General features: G+C 38.0%; 1 protein-coding gene across 1 annotated transcript in view; it reads left to right on the top strand.

Annotated features, from left to right (window-relative positions):
- ARID4A (AT-rich interaction domain 4A) overlaps nucleotides 1-18,562 on the top strand; it is a 65,188-nt gene that overhangs the window by 19,068 nt on the left and 27,558 nt on the right. Inside the window, 7 exon segments of the mRNA XM_006767669.2 lie at nucleotides 609-688; nucleotides 1,784-1,860; nucleotides 2,712-2,878; nucleotides 15,637-15,709; nucleotides 16,644-16,738; nucleotides 16,857-16,954; nucleotides 17,483-17,714. Coding sequence (XP_006767732.1) covers nucleotides 609-688; nucleotides 1,784-1,860; nucleotides 2,712-2,878; nucleotides 15,637-15,709; nucleotides 16,644-16,738; nucleotides 16,857-16,954; nucleotides 17,483-17,714 — 822 coding nt within the window.

Genomic DNA, 18,562 nt, shown 5'->3' with positions numbered 1-18,562 from the left:
GTGTTGAGCATCTGCTCCCTGGTGGTCAGTGTGCATCATAGCTACTGGTTGGTCACTTAGTCTTTTATATATATAGATGATTAGATGAATAAAATACCTAGAAAACTAATATGCTAAAGAAAAATTATAAGGTTATCTTCTTTTATAAGTAATAATGGAAGGTATTGATAATGAAGCTCTTATGAAATACTAGAAGCCCAATGCACGAAATCCGTGCAAGAGTAGGCCTTCCTTCCCCTGGCTGCCAGCATCAGCTTCCCTCTAGCACCTGGGACCCAGGCTTCCCTCTGGCTGCTGGCAGGCATCTGGGACCCGAGCTTCCCTCCGGCCACCGGCAGGCATAATTAAAATGTAAATAGATTTTTATTTATATTATCACTAGAGGCCCAATGCATGAAATTCAGGCAAGAGTTGGCCTTCCTTCCCCTGGCTGCCAGCACTGGCTCCCCTCTGGCTTCCCTCACAGCCCCAGCTTCGTCTGGAAGGCTGTCCAGGATGTCCAGTCTAATTAGCATATTATGCTTTTATTGTTACAAATAATCCACTTAAGAATATATTCTGTTTTTGAGCAAGGATAATAGGAATCAATGTATTATTTTTTGTTTTAGGTAATATCTCCCAGTTGTAATGATGACATCACAGTGAGAAAAGACCAGTGTTTAGTTCGATCATTTATCGATTCTAAATTGTGAGTAATGAATCACTTCATAGTGTTCCATTGGGAGAAAAAAAAATAAAATCACAGTGATAGAAAAGTTTTTTTATAAAGTTTAATTACTTCATGAACTGAATTTTTACTTATGTTTTAACTTCATAATGTAGGTTATTTTTTATTTAAAAACTATAAAACCTGAACAACAATATGTGAGAATAATAGTAAATAGTTTTTTAAATACAGCATGATATTGATTTTCTCTTTAATTGTAAAAATTCTGTAATTTCTATGTGCTATTACATGTTATGAACTATGAAATATTATCTTTAAATAAAATTTATATTACCAGAATATTATCTTGACTTTTTTTCTGATTAAAAGTCAGATTTTTAGAAACTTTTCTTAACTTCAGCTTTGCTTTGTTTCCATAAAAAGATGTAAAATTAAGAAAAATATGTTATAATCCTCTGAAAAATTTAGTGCCATAATATATCTTACAATGATAAACATATTTTAATACTACCTTCTATTATATTTCTTTTTACTAAACCAAACAGTAAGTTTAAGAAACAATGAAGATCAACATAGACATTTTTGTCTTCCATAAGAAAAACATCATGCTGATATAAAGTACCCTATGCTGTGTGTAGGAGAGTTGCATAGATTGAAATATTACAAATGTGAGGCTCTCATTAACATACTTTGAGTATGTGAATCATCAGAATTAAGACACCAGCTTTGCATATATTACCTCTTAATCTTTATTAAGGATTAGGATATATACGATCTTTTTTTTTTAAATATATTTTTATTGATTTTTTACAGAGAGGAAGGTAGAGAGAGAGAAACATCGATCAGCTGCCTCCTGCACATCTCCTACTGGGGATGTGCCCGCAACCCAGGTGCATGCCCTTGACCGGAATCGAACCTGGGACCTTTCATTCCGCAGGCTGACGCTCTATCCACTGAGCCACACCGGTTTCGGCTATACGATCTTTTAAAAACATTTTATGTGCAAAATACTTATGATTTTAAGGTTTATATTTTTCTGTGTATTAACAAGGACTATTTAAATGATGATTTTTATTTAATAATGGTTCCCCCCCTTTTCTTATTTTCTGTAATTAGTTATTCTATAGCAAGAAAGGATATCAAGGAAGTGGACATTCTCAATCTGCCTGAATCTGAGCTCTCTGCTAAACCAGGTAAGATAAGGATGAATTAATGCATTATTTCATGATGTGGCTGTAAATGGCAAATACTGACTAAAGCAAGATAGACTATTCTCTGGTGCCATTTTAACTGTTTAGAGTTGATATCCACTCTTACTTGATGGCTATTTTTAAATGTCTAGAAAGAACATTTGATTTATAATTTTTTAAATATATTTTATTGATTTTTTACAGACAGGAAGGGAGAGAGATAGAGAGTTAGAAACATCGATGAGAGAGAAGCATCGATCAGCTGCCTCCTGCACATCTCCCACTGGGGATGTGCCTGCAACCCAGGTACATGCCCTTGACCGGAATCGAACCTGGGCCCCCTCAGTCCGCAGGCCGACGCTCTATCCACTGAGCCAAACCGGTTTTGGCTGATTTATAATTTTTTAGATGAGAGTTAATTTTCATATTTTACCATTAAGATTTCTAACAGTATTTTCTAGAGTAATAAACAGTATGACATTGTAACTTACAAAAGATGTTCGAATGTATTGTATTATTTTGTGTGTGTGTGTGTGTGTGTGTTTATTGATTTCAGAGAGGGAGAGAGAAAGATAGAAACATCAATAATGAGAGGGAATCATTGATCAGCTGCACACCTGCTATTGGGGATGGAGCCCGCAGTCCAGGCATGTGCCCTTGACTGGAATCAAACCCGGGACTCTTCAGTCTGCAGGCCGATTCTCTATCCACTGAGCCAAACCAGCTAGGGCTGTATTGTGTTGTTTTATAAGTGACAGTTGAATTTGAACCCAGATGTTTTGACTGAATGTTATGCCTTTCAGTCATGTTATGCTGATTCCATAACAACTGCTGAAGTGTGTTTTAAATCTTAGGGCTACAGAAAGCAAGCATCTTCTTAAAAACTAGAGTTGTTCCTGATAATTGGAAAATGGATATAAGTGAAATCCTTGAGTCATCTAGCAGTGATGATGAAGATGGCCCCCCTGAAGAAAATGAGGAAGAGAAGGAAAAGGAGGCCAAAAAGGAAGAAGAAGAGGTGGTAGGTGAAATTTTATATTTGTAACATATAAAAACATTTTAATATAGAGGCCTGGTACATGAGATTGGTTCACTGATGCGGGGAGGGTTCCTCAGCCCGGCCTGTACCCTCTCACAGTTTGGGACCCCTTGGGGGATGTCCACCTGCCAACCTGCCAGTTTAGGCCCGATCCCCATAGGGCTGGCAGTCAGACATCCCTCTCACAGCCTGGGGCTCTCATAGTCCGGGACCCTTTGCTCCTTACCACCCGCCTGCAGCAGAGGCAGAGAGGCTCCTGCCACCACTGCTGTGCTCACCAACCATGAGCCGGGCTTCTGGCTGAGCGGCACTCCCCCTGTGGGAGCGCACTGACCACCTGCATTGAGAGTCTGCCCCCTGCTGGTCAGTGCACATCGATTTGCATATTAGGCTTTTATTATGTAGGATACTCATGTAAAAGTTATACTTTTGTAGAGCAGAGATGGGGAACCTTTTTTCTGCCAAGGGTCATTTGGGTAGTTATATCATTTGCAGGCCATACAGAATTATCAACTTAAAAATTAGCCTGCTATATTTGGTCAGACATTTAATTAACTCACCCCTAATGCCTTGGCAGGGCCAGACCAAGTGATTTCAACGGCCTTATACAGCCTGTGGGCCCTACATTCACCACCCCCGTTTAGAGTATCTCTTACTTGTTTCTGTCTTTCTCTGGTTCAACTTGATTTGGGGGAGAGGATTTGTTTGTTTGTTTTTTGGCTTCTAGCTTAGTGGGCAAATCAGGACTAATTTTTACACAGTAAGAGGTTACAAAGAAGAACTCTTCAGGTAAATATCAAGGGCAAACTTATTTTATTTTACTACCTTTCCCAAACAACCAAGGAGTAAAGAAATGTGTGTAGGAGTTACATGTGTTAACTCATTTAAATGTTTGCTATGTGGAGTAACTGTTAACCTACTTTAAAGGTGAGAAAAGTGAGGATCATAAAGTTAAATAACTTTTCAAGGTGACCCAGGTTAAATATGGAGAACAAGGATTTGAACCTAGGTCTGGTCTGTCTTAACTTCGAAAACATGACCTCTTCCAGACCTTTAACAGTATCTCAAGGATAATGGGCATAAAAAAATTCTATCCAGACTGAAAGAAAATTTCATTTGGCAGTTTGTTCAGTCATAGAAAAGATTTAGATTATATTTTTGAAGTACTGATGGCTTTCTTTGTAATATTAATATGTCATTTAGGAGTATATAATTGTAGGAAGTTATTCATGGAATTCCACATAATTATTTACATGAATATTGTTGTCTATTTATTCAGCAGTGTATTGTCAAATGGGATAAATTGTCCAGTGTATTTTTGGTTGTTAGGAGGTACAGGAGTTTTGGGATAGACAAAGAGAATGAGTTTACTGAAAAGGAAGACCTTCCTCTTTGAGCATGAAAAATATTTGTTTGAAAAATGTGGAATGCTTATTTCTGTTTTACATTTACAAATATGAATTTATGAAATAAAATTAGTATACTTGTATGTGATGAAGGGCAAACAGCATTTCTCTCCTTTTACTTCCCCTGCAGTATTTGGTGTTTTGCACTCTGAAATCAGAATGGCGGTTCATACTTAGAGGCTGCCTACAGAGTTGCCATAGTAACATGCTGTTGGTTTTAAGTGAGCATGCTCGGAAAGACAGGAAGGTTTAGCAGAGGCTTGGCAGGTTGCCAATGGAGGTTTGCCAGATGCTTTGAAATGGGCTGTCTTTCTTTTCCTTTCATGTAATGTCTGATTTTATGTGGAAGAGAATGTAAGTAGTGCTGTATAACCCTGCGGATGCTATGCCCTAAGAGGGAAAGCAAATATTTGCAAGTCAGACTGAAAAATGTTCAGACACTGTACTGATTAAGTAGAAGGGGAATCTAACCATATTGCATTTGAAAGAAAATGCAGCATATAGGTAAGATTTTTTTTTATATTTAGTTACCATTTTTATTGCCAAAAATGAGGTTAAATAGGAATTTTAGCTATTGGTGATGTGGCTGATATGGTAAGACCGTAACCGAGCATAATTGTTTTTTGTAAAAGAGACAGTAGGAGTCTATTTTTAGAACATCAGAGGACGAAGGCTATTTTTCTGAAACATAAAATAGATTTTGAAATGAAAATGAAGAGACAGTTTGGCAGAATTCAGGATTTAGAGTCTATTAAATGTGATTTTTGTATTTTATCTGTATTTATAGATTATATGTTTTCAGGATAAATAGGCCACATTTTCAGGGTGTGAACTGTTGCAGTCTGGTTTTGACATTTTTCTAAATTATAACATTAGGTTAGCATCTTGTATTGCCAATTATTGAAAAAAGATAAGTCTATTTTTGCTAGTACTTTTAATTGGTGTTCTTTTCAGAGTGCATTTTCCCTATTCCCCACCCCCCCCCACCCCTAAAATACCCTGAAATTTTAAACAAAGAGGGGGAAAAGAGCTCTGTAGTAAGATTGGAGAGGATAGCTTTAAAATAGTAAGTAGTGCTCTTATTACAGCTATTAATTTCATAAAAACCATAATGTTTTATTCAAGCCATGAGTAAATATTAGTGAAAAAGAATGACGAGCAGAGGCAAGCTCTGTTACCTATTGTTTGAAGGTAATAAATTAAAAAGGTAAGGACTTTTGTAAGGCTAGCATCTTCTTATAATGTATTATTTAAATTACGAACCTGCTAAAATTAAGTGAACCAAGATGCTTTTCATGTACTAAAAAATGAAAGCAAAATCACAAAATGTAGGTCCTGATTCATATGATTATAATTTTAAATTATTTTTCAAATGGTCATTTTCATAACATACTTTATTGAATTCATTGATAGAAACTAATTCCTCTTTTTCTCTGGCTATCCAGGCAGATTTTCTTGAGTGAGATTTTGATTGCTTTAGAAAAAAATCAGGTGCATTTTTGCTCTTGGATTTAAGATTTAGTTGCTGAATCATTCTAACTTGTCTAGAACAGTAATTTAAAAAAATTAGTATATTGATAAACTGAAAAGCAGGTGAATCTATATATAGCAAAGGGGGAAAATGGGTATGCTGTAAAATGAATTAAAATCTGATAAGTCAGGGCCTACCTGGCTTAGTCATTACAGGCCTTTACTACATAAGTGAGGCTAAGCTGTTGTATTACATTACAGATCATATTTTTCCCGAAATGTAATTATGCTGTGCTTTGTGTGAAGATTTAATGTTGCTTTCCAGTGATCAAAAAGATCTTTTATGACATTCTGTAAACCAGTACAATAATACTTTAGCCTCTCATTTGGTGTTTGTAAATTTTATGCAGTAGAATCATACAAGTGTTAGATACTTCTGCAGTGTTCATGGGCAGTGGGCATTGAGTTTATATTTCATGCTTCGAGTGTCGTAATATAGCCTTGATAAGGAGATTTGAGATTCCATGGCTTTACCATGGAGAAGCATCTTTTTACTTAAAATTATTTGAATTCCTAAGCATTGGCAGTTTAGGATTCCAGTATGAGAAATATATTTTATACTATTACTGGGTGGAAAAAGACTTGATAGTTTGACAGGAAGTAGATGATATATATCTTGATGGCTTTAAATTTTAACTCACTGGTAAATGGAGAATATTTTTGAGGGTATTACTTAAATGTCTTTTGTTAAGAAAGTTTTATATTAAAAAATATATTACTGAATTTCCTTTTGAGCTTTGAAATTGCTTGAAAGTCCATGTAAACATAAAGCAATGATGTCAATTATTCATTTACTCCTGATTTATATTCACTTTGGATGAATATAGGAGAGTTTTCTAAGGATAAAGTAAATAGGTGATTGTTTAGAAGAAATTAGAATTTAGTGAATCTTTATAAGAAATATTCATTTTTGTTTAGAAGTATCGATATTCATTTCTCTGATCTTTGCATTATCTAGGGATCACTGTTACATTTGATGCCTAGAATTATATTCTGCTATTATAAAATCATAAGTGCTGGAATTTTTTATTCATGGAAATCTGAAAGTACTTTAATGTTCTCAGTTTATTCTTGGAGACTTAGTGATTTTTAAAGTAAGATTGTTTACTCCTAACAACAGGATTATTTTTATGACTGAATAAACTTAAAGAGATGACAGATGTTTTCACAGAGTTTTAAGAATATTTTCTCTCTTCCTCTAGAGATTTAAGGTCGGTGAAAGCAGTGGTTGTTAAGGTTTTGTTTTGCTCCCTTTCCCCACCAATATAAACATCCACCATCTAGCAACACAGAGCTTGGCACAGAGTAAACCTTCATTTAATAGCTTGTGAATAAATGAATGAATGTGGGCTACGCAATTATCCTAACATATTTCTATTTGAAACAAAGTGTTGTAAGGGTCTAGAAAGTTCACTTGGAAGGAAACATGGGATAGGTAGCTCATAAAAGATTTCCTTTTGTTTTTTATCCTCACCTGAGATTATGTTTATTGATTTTTAGAGAGGAGGGGAGAAAAGAGAGAGAAAAACATCCATCAGCTTCCTTCCATACACGCTCCCACTGGGGATTGAACCTCCAACCTTTTGGTGTATGGGATGATGCTCCAACCAACTGAGCCACCTGGCCAGGGCCATAATTGATTTCTTTTATCAGACAGTGCACTCTGTAAGCAATTTCATTTCCTTATCTAATGTGAGTTTATAAATTCTTTTTGGCTTAAGCTAATTCGGGATAGTTTTCTGTCACTTGCAATGAGTTCTTGACTAATGCTCCTCTTTTGTATCTTGCTCCCACTTATTTCAGTATCTTTTGACTAGTCCTTTCCTATATCTCTTCAACTACAATCCATTATCCATGGACCTATTCCTAAAACATAAATGTTTCATGCTGGGAACCCTTTAATGGCTTTCAGCAGCTAAAGGATGAAGTTTAGGTCTTTTACCTTAACCTTTTATAAGTCTGGCCCTTCATGCATGCCCACCTTTTTATTCTCTCCACCATTCTCCAGCAATATGGAACTCCTTATAGCATCCCCTCACTACCTCTTACTAGTATGTGTTGTTCAGAAGCTGCTTGTTGTCAGGTGTATTACATTGAGTATCACCTTTGTACTTCCTGTTTGCTTTATTCACATTTAATAGGAAAGTAAAATGAAAGTTTTAAAAACTCAGAAAACAATAAACTATAGATATGATCTAAAGGATCCAATGGAACAAAGAGAGCTCTGGCTAACGTACAGTGGTTGAGTATGACTTATAAATATTATGTGCATTAACCTTAGTAAGTTCTGGTATTTATTTCAGTTTTTTTAAAAGTCAGTGAGGTTATTTCATGTTTCAAATTTAAAATGTATTCAAAAAGCAAGCAAGCTGCTGGTATTTCCGTTGCTTTTATGTTACTCTTCCAGCCCACAGGTGTCCACAGAGCTGTACTTCTTGCAGTGCTTAGCTCCCCAGAGTGGAGCTTTTAGGGTGTTGTCTTAATATCCTCATTTCCCTAACAGAGGGATTTGCCCACTTCAGAGGAGTCCAAACTCAGCCTCTTTTTTGGTTGTTTTTTTAAGTTGTGGGGCATGACAGAGAGATTAAGGAGTTATAAGAACTGAGAAGTTGAGAGAATGTGTGATGGAGTTCCATGGGTGGGGTGAGAAGGGGAGCTAATAGAGAGGAGCAGAAGAGGTGCTGTAGACAGCAGCATGAAGGGTAAACAAAGCTACTGCTGTCCAAAATAACGTTAATCACAGAAACAGTATTTTGGTATTGAGAAATAAGCATAGTGTACTAGAATACAAAAACAAAAAAGGAGGAGGGTGTTGTATAATCATTTAATAACTTATTAAGGATAGCTGTAGGGGTTCATGAGAGGTGAGATATCCATCAACAAAAGATGTGTACTTCACATACAATATATACAGCACAGGGAAACTGCGAAGATCAAGTTCAACTATATCCTTTCCTAATCTGTTATGTGCTAAGAAATACCCTGACCCACTCAGTAGAACTGTGTATAAGTTATATCGGTCTGAGGGGCTTTGTGAAAAGTGTATCATCTTTTACTAAAGTATTTGGACAATTTGGGACACTTTCTGTTCACCTTCCTAATTTGTGTTCTGAAGAGTAGAGTTGCTAGCTAAGTAAGTTAATAGCTCAACAAAAACAAGGTATTATTAAAAAATAAATAACAAAATGTGTTCATCTCCCATTCCAAGGAAATGCTGAAAGTTCATCCTTCACTAGAATTTGTGCCTTTTGTGAGTGAATAATCATTCATTATTGTTATTAATGTATTTGGGAAAAGAATGAAGTAAATGCTAGCAAGTGATTCATGCCACAACCACCTGTGACTTAACATCCTCAGCCATTCTTGTTTTTCTCTCTATTCTCTGACTCCTGTTACATGTATATTATCATTAGTGTTAGCCCTGAAACTCAGTGAATGTGGAACAATTGAAGAAAATCTCCTCAGTTCATTTTCACAGATGTCGTTTTCATTCATATAACAATAAAGTGTCTAACCTAAATGTCAGTTACTGTGATAAATTGTGGGTAAAATAGGCATGTTTGTAGCACCATACAACTTACTGATCATTTCCAATGTGTTGAAACTTTGAGGACTACAACTATGAGTAATTTAACTTAGACTTAAACTAAAAAAATACCAGTATTAATTCCTCTCTCTTTCCTTCAGGGGAGGGGTCACCTTTCCATCATCAGGTGGCAAGACTAATTCAGCATTGATCCTCCTTGTGGACTGCTGTATTAGCTTGCCTTTCCCTTCCAGTCATCAAACTCATTCTTGGCAAAGAACTTTTAAAAACACAAATGTGACCTAATTCCTGTCTAGCTCTCTCAGACCTCACAGCTACCCAGAGTATGCAGTTCTGCTTCTATAGCATATATCATCACAAAGTCTTTTCCTAATCACAGTCTGCCTTTGCCAGCCTCGGGTTTATGCTGTTTGCCTCTAGCTCCCGGGCTGTCTGCTCTTCACATTTGGAGGCTTTTCCTAATGTTCCCACCATCAGTTCATCCCCAGCACAATCATTCATCCCCTCAAGGAATCTTTATATATTTTACAACATATATCACATTGTATTGAATTGATTTTTTTTTACATTTTGACACTCCTTGCCAGACTCAAGGGCAAAGTAGAAGGTAGCCTGTTTTCTCATCTAGTAGTCACGGCACTTTTGCGAATTCCCTGACTCATGGCAACCATCAATAGATGTTTGAACTGAATTTGAAGATACAGAAAATCTTCATAATCTAGTATTGTAGATAAATAGATAACACAACTATCTGTAATATTCAGTAGTATATACTGATGCCAACTGAAATTGTAAATTTCTTGAAATGATGATCATGGCCATGTCTCTTCTGTATTCTTAACCCCCTTCCTTGCCATTTTACTGGGAGCATAATTACTCTTCACATGTTTGACTGAATGAAGAGAAGAGGGCTCATCAGTAGACTGGTGGACTCTCTACCTCCCATCGTTACAACCCTCTCCCACTCTAAAACCCCTACCGCGGAGGAGAGAGATGCTATAGCAAATATGAGCCTCCAAGCAAAAGCCATGAAGGCAGATTCTTCTAGTTCGAGATGCTTCCTAGCATAGGCAGTCTACTTCAAGGTGACTAACAACACAGCTAATTTCAAAAACAGATTGGGGCAAATTGCTTATTATAAGAGAATAAGCAATTTTAATTTTTGCAAAGACAGGTAACTTTAAAACTTTGTTTATAGCTTCATCTTCTTTGTGTGTGTGGAAAGTAAATTTCATTTCAAGCAGGCATTTGTAAGTAAAATTATTAATTTATATCTTGTTTTTTTACCTGATAATTGTACCTAAACTTAAAAGTTTATGGCCATGGTTTCTTATGGAACTTAATACACTTTTGGATTTTGACATCCACTGACTTTTAAACCATATGTATTTAATTCAGTAATTTTTACCTATAAAACTATGTTATTGCCCAGCTGGTGTGGCTCAGTGGTTGAGTGTCGACTTATGCACTAGGAAATCACTGTTCAATTCCAGGTCAGGGCACATGCTTGGATTGCAGGCTCCATCCCAAGCAGGGGGCATGCAGGAGGCAGCAGATCAATGTTGATTTTTCTCTCTCATCAATGTTTCTCTCTTCCTCTCCCCTTCTCTCTCTCTCTTATAGAAGGTAATAAAAGCATACCTTCTATATATCTATATAATAAAAACCTAAGCGACCATTATGACGGAACGACCAGAATGACCAAACGCTATGATGCACACTGACCACCAGAGGGCAGACACAACACAGGAGCTGCCCCTTGGTGGTCAGTGTGCTCTCACAGGGGGAGCATCACTCATCCAGAAGCCGGGCTTATGGCTGGTGAGCGCAGCGGCAGTGGCGGGAGCCTCTCCCACCTCTGTGGTAGTGCTAAGGAGCAGCAAGCTGAGCAGTAAGGAGCAGTGAGCAGGTGGGCGGTAAGGAGCAAGGGGTCCTGGACTGTGAGAAGGATGTCCTGAATTGCTAAAGGGCACAGGCTGGGCTGAGGAACCTCCCCATCCACCCAGTGTATGAATTTTGTGCACTGAGCCTCTAGTATGTGTGTGTGTGTGTGCGTGTGTGTGTGTGTGTGTGTGCGCGCGCGCCTAAGCGACCGTTACAACCAAATGACCGACACAACGAGTCGCTATGACATGCACTGACCATCAGGGGGCAGATGCTCAATGCAGGTGTTGCCCCCTGGTGGTCAGTGCGCTCCCACAGGGGGAGTGCTACTCAGCCAGAAGCCAGGCTCACAGCTGGCGAGTGCAGCTGAGGCGGTGGGAGCCTCTCCCAACTCTGCAGCAGTGCTACTGAGCAGCAGCGGCAGCAAGTGCAGCAGGCCGGGATGAGCGCGAGTGACATGGCACCCACCCCTGCTCGGGCTCCTCCCTAGCCATCTGGCACTTGGCACACTGCTACATCCCTCAGGGGATGTCTGACTACTGGGTCAGGCCCAGTCCCCACAGGCCAGGCAGGCAGGCAGAGTGGTTAGGGCCTAAACTGGAAGTCAGACATCCCTCGAGGGGTCCCGGATTGCAAGAGGGTGCAGGCCAGGCTGAGGAAACCCCGCACTCCCATGCACAAATCCGTGCACTGGGCCTATAGTTTTCAAATACAAATGTTCTTATTTTTGTTTTATCAGTCCTCACCCAAAGATATTTTTCCATTGAGAGTGGATGGGAGTGGGAGAGACAGAGAGAGAGAAACATCGTTGTGAGAGAGACACAGAGATTGTCTCCTGCTTGCGCCCTGATCAAGGCCAGGGATCAAGCCTGCAGTTGAGGTACATGCCCTTGTTCGGATTGACCCTGAAACCCTTCAGTCCACAGGCCAATGCTCTATCCACTGAGCCAAACTGGCTAGGGCTAAAAAAAATTTCTATCTAAAATAATAAAAGTATAATCTGCTAATTAGACTGGACAGCTGAATGACCTTCCGGACAAAGCTGCAGCAGCAGGGCCAAGGCAAAGGCGGTTAGGGGCAATCAGGCAGGCACGCAAGCGGTTAGGGGTGATCAAGCAGGCAGGTAGTGTGGTTAGGGGCGAGTCGGGCAGGCGAGCGGTTAGGAGCCAGCAGTCCCAGATTGCGAGAGGGATATCCAACTGCCGGTTTAGGCCTGATCCCGCTGGCCTAAACCGGCAGTCGGACATCCCCCTAGGGGTCCCGGATTGCAAGAGCGTGCAGGCTAGGCTGAAGGGCCTCCACTCCCATGCATGAATTTCATGCACCAGGTCTCTGGTATTCTCAGTAACTAAGAATTTATGAAATGGTTGATACAACCTTAATAAATACCTAATCTGCAATTGATGGGCTTGTTTTGTTTACTTGTTTTGTATGAAACTTTGATTTCAAATTAGTGCCTTTTTAAAAAATTGCTTTTATATATGCCGCACTAGGGGCCCAGTGCATGAATTTGTGCACCTTTAAACAAACTGTGGGTTGCAAGGCTGCGGTGGGCACAGGGGCAGGTCTCAGCCCATCCTCCATGTCCCCGCCCAGCCCCTCCTGCCATGGCCCCTGGTTCCCTGTCTGCTGGCAGCCCTGCTCCTGCTGCCTCCGCTCCCACACGCTGACCGTGCCAGCCCCGCTTGTACCCGCTGATGGCACAGAGCGATTGGGACCTGTGCCAGCAGCAGGTGCAAGTGGCGGCTGCTGCCCTGATCACCCCTCAGGAGCAGGGGAGGTGGAGAAGCCTTGAGGGGCTATCAGGACCGGCAGCCAAGCAATCAGAGCTGGCGCTGGGTGCCAGCAGTGAGTGCAAGCGGCAGCTCCAGCGCCAGCCGCAGGTATGAGCGCCAGGTGAGACCATAGTGCACAGGAGCAAAGAATTTTCAGTAACCACCAGAGGCTCGCCCCGATGACAGCAACTGGCGCGCCACCTTGGTCTGGCTCATCTGGCTCCACCATCTCGCCACAGCCGACACCCACCATGTTTCATGCTCTGCCGATGCCCGCCATGTTCCACGCATGACCCCTGGTGATCAGCGTATGTCATAGCGACTGGTTGTTCCGTTATTCCGCCCTTTGGTCTATTTGCATATTAGGGTTTTATATATATCGATAAGATGGTCTTATTTAAATTCTGTATGATCCTAAATACTGGAAATGAGTTGTTAGCCTGAGGAGATTACAAGGCTCAAGCAAAGCATAGAGCCAGTATGGCGTAAAGTGTTTCTGTTTTTCCCCCTATGCTGCAAGTCCTTAAAATTAACATATGAAATGATTCTTGAGCTACTGGATTCCTTTTTTTCCTTGAGTTAACTCACTGGAAGGTTTTTTTCCCCCCATTACAGTCAGCATTCAGTATTATTTTGTATTAGTTTCAGGTATATAGCACAGTGTTAGACAAAGTGTTTTCCCTGATAGGCAGTTGTATTAATTACCTTGCAAAAGCAAGATGTTTTAATTCACATGGGGGAAAAACACTTTTTTTGTATATATATTTCTTTTGTAAAATTTACTTTTCGCCCTGACTGGTTTGGCTCAGAGGATAGAGCATCGGCCTGCGGACTCAAGGGTCCCAGGTTCGATTCCATTCAAGGGCATGTACCTTGGTTGCGGGCACATCCCCAGTAGGGAGTGTGCAGGATGTTTCTCTCTCATCGATGTTTCTAACTCTCTATCCCTCTCCCTTTCTCTCTGTAAAAGATCAATAAAATATGTTTTAAAAAAAATTTACTTTTCACCCTGGCCGGTGTTGCTCAATGGATAGAGAGTCAGCCCAAGTACCAAAGGGTTGTGTTGCAGTTTTGATTCCTGGCCCCATCTGGGATGTGTGGGAGGCAACCAATCAATGTGTCTCTCTCACATCAATGTTTCTCTCTTCCCCTCCCTACCACTCTCTCTAAAAAAAAAAAATAAATGGAAAAAATATCCTCAGGTGAGGATTAACAAAACAAAACAAAAATTTATCTTTCAATGACAGTTGACATACAATAATATATTAAGAACTGCCATTGTTGATTTGAGCATTTAGTAATGACTCCTATTAACTTTGTAAATTGCTAAGTTTTGAGGCTTAAGAGAATTTTGACTAAAGTTTCTTTATATTTGATAAAACTGAAAGTACCCAATTTATAAATCATTATGAATGAATTTTAAATAAGAATGTTCCCAAATATTAGTTTACAAGTACCCTATCTGAAAAGGGAGTATTTTATTGAAACCCATAACCAGTTGTTTTACTAGAGCCAAAAACCTAGGCTGCATAGGATAACATCATTAATTTATATAATTAGTAAAAAGTCACACTTAAATAGGTATTTGTAGAAATAGTTGCTTTTATATGAATGTTTCCATTCGTTCCTCCACCCCATCTCCCAATAAATGAGCAATTATTTATCTAGTTTCCTTTCATAAGAAAATTTTTATTGTCTTATTTTCAGGGTCGCAAATTCAATACAGATGCCAGGCAAATGAGAAAAGCAGGCTGGTGTGATAAAAGGGGATGGTAGAGTCTGGGGCAAACAGAATTTATATGACTCATTTAAAGGCTTAAAATTATTTATTTTATCAACCAAGGATATGTCTTTATTGATTTGAGAGAGAGAGAGAAAGAGAGAGAAACATGGATATGAAAGAGAAACATCAATCTGTTGCCTTCTGTAAGCGTCCCGACGGATGATGGAACCGAGACCTTTTGTTGCATAGGACGATGCTCCAGTCAACTGAGCCACCTGACCAGGGCAAGGCATTTAAAGTTTTTTCAAATAGGATGCTTCCAAACAAAAAAATTTTGCCATGTGACTTTGCAACCTTTGGGTTATATTCATTCAACAATAACAAAATGTCAATTTTTGTGTGTGGGTTGTTTTTATAATAAATACATTTGTAATTAGTGTGCTCGTCTATCAACATATTTGTACATATGATATGTACAAATAAAATATGATATTTTAATGGATAAAAAAACACACAAACAAAGTGAGATGAAAACACTCTCAGCCCATTTCATTCCTGAGCCTTTTTCTCCTGACTAATCTTAGACCTTATGGTGATACTCCAGGATAGGGTTAGAGTGATAAGGGTAGAGATTGATATTTTTTAAATTAATTCTTTTATTTTTGGGGTAGATAATGATATTTTGACAGTTGCATCAAATCAGCTCTATCAAAATATGACTTAAAATCTGGCATTGTAGGATTTTGAGGAAATTCGTATTTCCAGCTTCATTAAAATTTTATCCCCTTACATTGAGTTCACAAAACAACAAGAAAAGAAGTAATGTATCTTATCCTACTCATTGTTCTACATATTTGTATATTTTACCTTTACAGCCTGAGGAAGAACTTGATCCTGAAGAGAGGGACAACTTCCTCCAACAGCTTTATAAGTTTATGGAAGACAGAGGTACTTTCATGCTCATTCATTGAAAGTAGTCATTTCTTTTACACTTTTAGATTCTAGGTTTATGCATTGTTTTTGTTAGAATCATGGATATATGGATTTGGATTTAAAGTAATACCTGACAGCAATTAAGTTCTTGGAATAAAAATAATGTTCATATCTATTTTGACCAGAAATATATAGAAAAATAGTTTTGGTAGAATTAAATTTAGTTTCCTTGGGACTTGTAAAACCAAAACACATAATATTTCAGTAATAGAAAGTGAACAGTCATAATGTTAATCTACATACCATTAATTAACTAATACTGTCTTTGTGGCAAGTAAACTATAGCCTATTCCTTGGTCTAAACAAATTAAACATAATAGGAGAACAGTTCCTATCTAATAGAATAGGATTTCTCTTTAGAAGTTAGCAAAAATGAAAGCTTTAGGGTTAGAAGAAATAGACCCTCAGAAATATCATACTTCTTGACATTACATTAGTTCTGAGAAACCCTTAGATAAATTATCCTGCACACCCCCTGTGGCCTTCGGAAATCATCCTTGAGATTACTGCTAACAGTCTTAACATTTGTGTTAAAATAGAGAAAATGGAACCATGGCCTAAAATATACCCTTTGCATTGTGTGTATTCTTGCCCAGGCTTTTTGAACCAACAACACTATTGGCTACACCTTGTAGTCCTAAGGTTAATTTAGTTTTACCCAATTCAGTGGTAGTTAGAGAGGTGATTTTATTATTTGTGGAAGTAAGTCTAAGGACTACGACAAGAATATAGTGAATATTTTGTGTTGTCTTATATAACTTAAAAAATTAAGGTTTTTAAATATATCCACTGATTAATGAAATTTGAGAAATTAGAAATTGATAGCTTTTTTTAGCTTATTTTTTTTCCATTTAATTAAACATTATTTCTACCCTCTATAAAAAAATAGGTACTCCAATCAACAAACCACCTGTTTTGGGCTATAAAGATCTCAATCTCTTCAAACTGTTTAGACTGGTTTATCATCAGGGTGGATGTGACAATGTAAGTAAGGAAGTGATGAAAAGTTAAATTATCTAATGTTTCACTGTTATATGTACTTTATGTAAGTAAAGATGATCTCTCTTGGCAAACGTTAACAAATAAAAACTTAATTTTCCAGATTGATAGTGGTGCTGTATGGAAGCAAATTTATATGGACCTTGGCATTCCTATTTTGAATTCAGCTGCTTCCTACAATGTAAAAACTGCATATCGAAAGTAAGTATTATCGTTCATTCATCAAAGAATACATAGTTACAGGGAATATTTTCCATTTATTTGGTTAACAATTAAATAAGAATAGTAAAGTTGGAGAAAGTGTATAAAAAGGTTTAGGTTAATAGATACTTGTGATTGAAAGTTATTTCAGTGCACCAAGTCTGCTGTGCTCCATTTTTTTGTGTTGTCCTAATTTCCTTTCCAAAATCAGGGATGCAGGCAGCATTTATCATCTAAAATGATCGTGCATGTTATGGAGCTCAATCTTTTGTGTGAATAACTTTCAGATCAAAACTACAATGGCTATGTTGAGTTATCACAAGCTTATATTTTTTAGGAATTTTATTTTATGATCAATGTTTCTGTTTACAATTCTTCTTAAAACACCAATAATTTAGTAACATAGAAAAAATACTTTAAAAAAAGAAAGGCTTGAGTGTTACTTTTGAAAAATGTGTGTTTAATAATATAGTATTCAAGTTAAATGTAAAGACTAAGATTTATCAAAGGGAAATACCGTTTGTTTAGGTATCTTTATGGTTTTGAAGAGTACTGCCGTTCTGCAAATATCCAGTTCAGAACTATTCACCACCATGAACCAAAAGTAAAAGAGGAAAAAAAAGACTTAGACGAATCAATGGAAGAGGCTCTAAAACTAGACCAAGAAATGCCTTTAGTAGAAGTAAAGAATGAACCCGAGGAAAATATTGATTCAAACAGTGAATGTGAAAGAGAAGAAATAGAATTAAAATCTCCACGGGTATGTACTTAAACTATCTGGTTTATTTTAAAAATTACTTAACATTTTTTATTATGGACATTTTCAGATACATACAAAAATATTTTAATGAACCTAATTTATTTTCCAGTATTTAGTTATGTTTTAGCCAGGCTAATCTAGCTACCTTTCTCTAAATATATCACATATTATCTCTTCTACCTGAGAAATCATTTCTCCTGTTGTTTTTTTAAATATATTTTATTGATTTTTTTACAGAGAGGAGGGGAGAGGGATAGAGAGTTAGAAACATCGATGAGAGAGAAACATCGATCAGCTGCCTCCTGCACACCCCTCACTGGGGATGTGCCCGCAACCAACGCACATGCCCTTGACTGGAATTGAAACTGGGACCCTTCAGTCCGCAGGCTCTATCCACTGAGCCAAACCAGTTAGGGATCTTCTATTGTTTTCTGTTTTTGTTTGTTCAAGTCATTCTCATTTAAGGGCAATTCCAAATATTCATTGCACATTCCCTCTAATGTTGCTCTTTTTATATGTAACATTTATTCTGTTTAGTATATCTTGTTTCTTTTACCCTCTCTGCACTAGAATCACACTTCAGGAGGGCAGGGACTAGTGTCTACTCTATTCATTGACAGTTCCCAGACTGTAGAATAGTGCCTGACACATAGTGAGGACTTATTTAATAGTTGTTGCGTGAATGAATCTCCTCTTTATAACACCTGTGCTCCCAACCAGGTGGGATCTTTTCTCTGTGTTACTCCATAGTATACTGTACAGTGCTTGTGGCCATTTTTTCATGTTCTGCCTGTTTTCTAGTCATGTGCACACAGGTTGTATCTTCTAACTCTACTCTTCCTCTCCAT

This window comes from Myotis davidii, unplaced genomic scaffold (assembly GCF_000327345.1).
Source record: "Myotis davidii unplaced genomic scaffold, ASM32734v1 scaffold281, whole genome shotgun sequence".
NCBI lineage: Eukaryota > Metazoa > Chordata > Mammalia > Chiroptera > Vespertilionidae > Myotis > Myotis davidii.
Note: the sequence above shows the minus strand (reverse complement) of the source record. Positions and strands in the feature narration are given on the sequence as shown.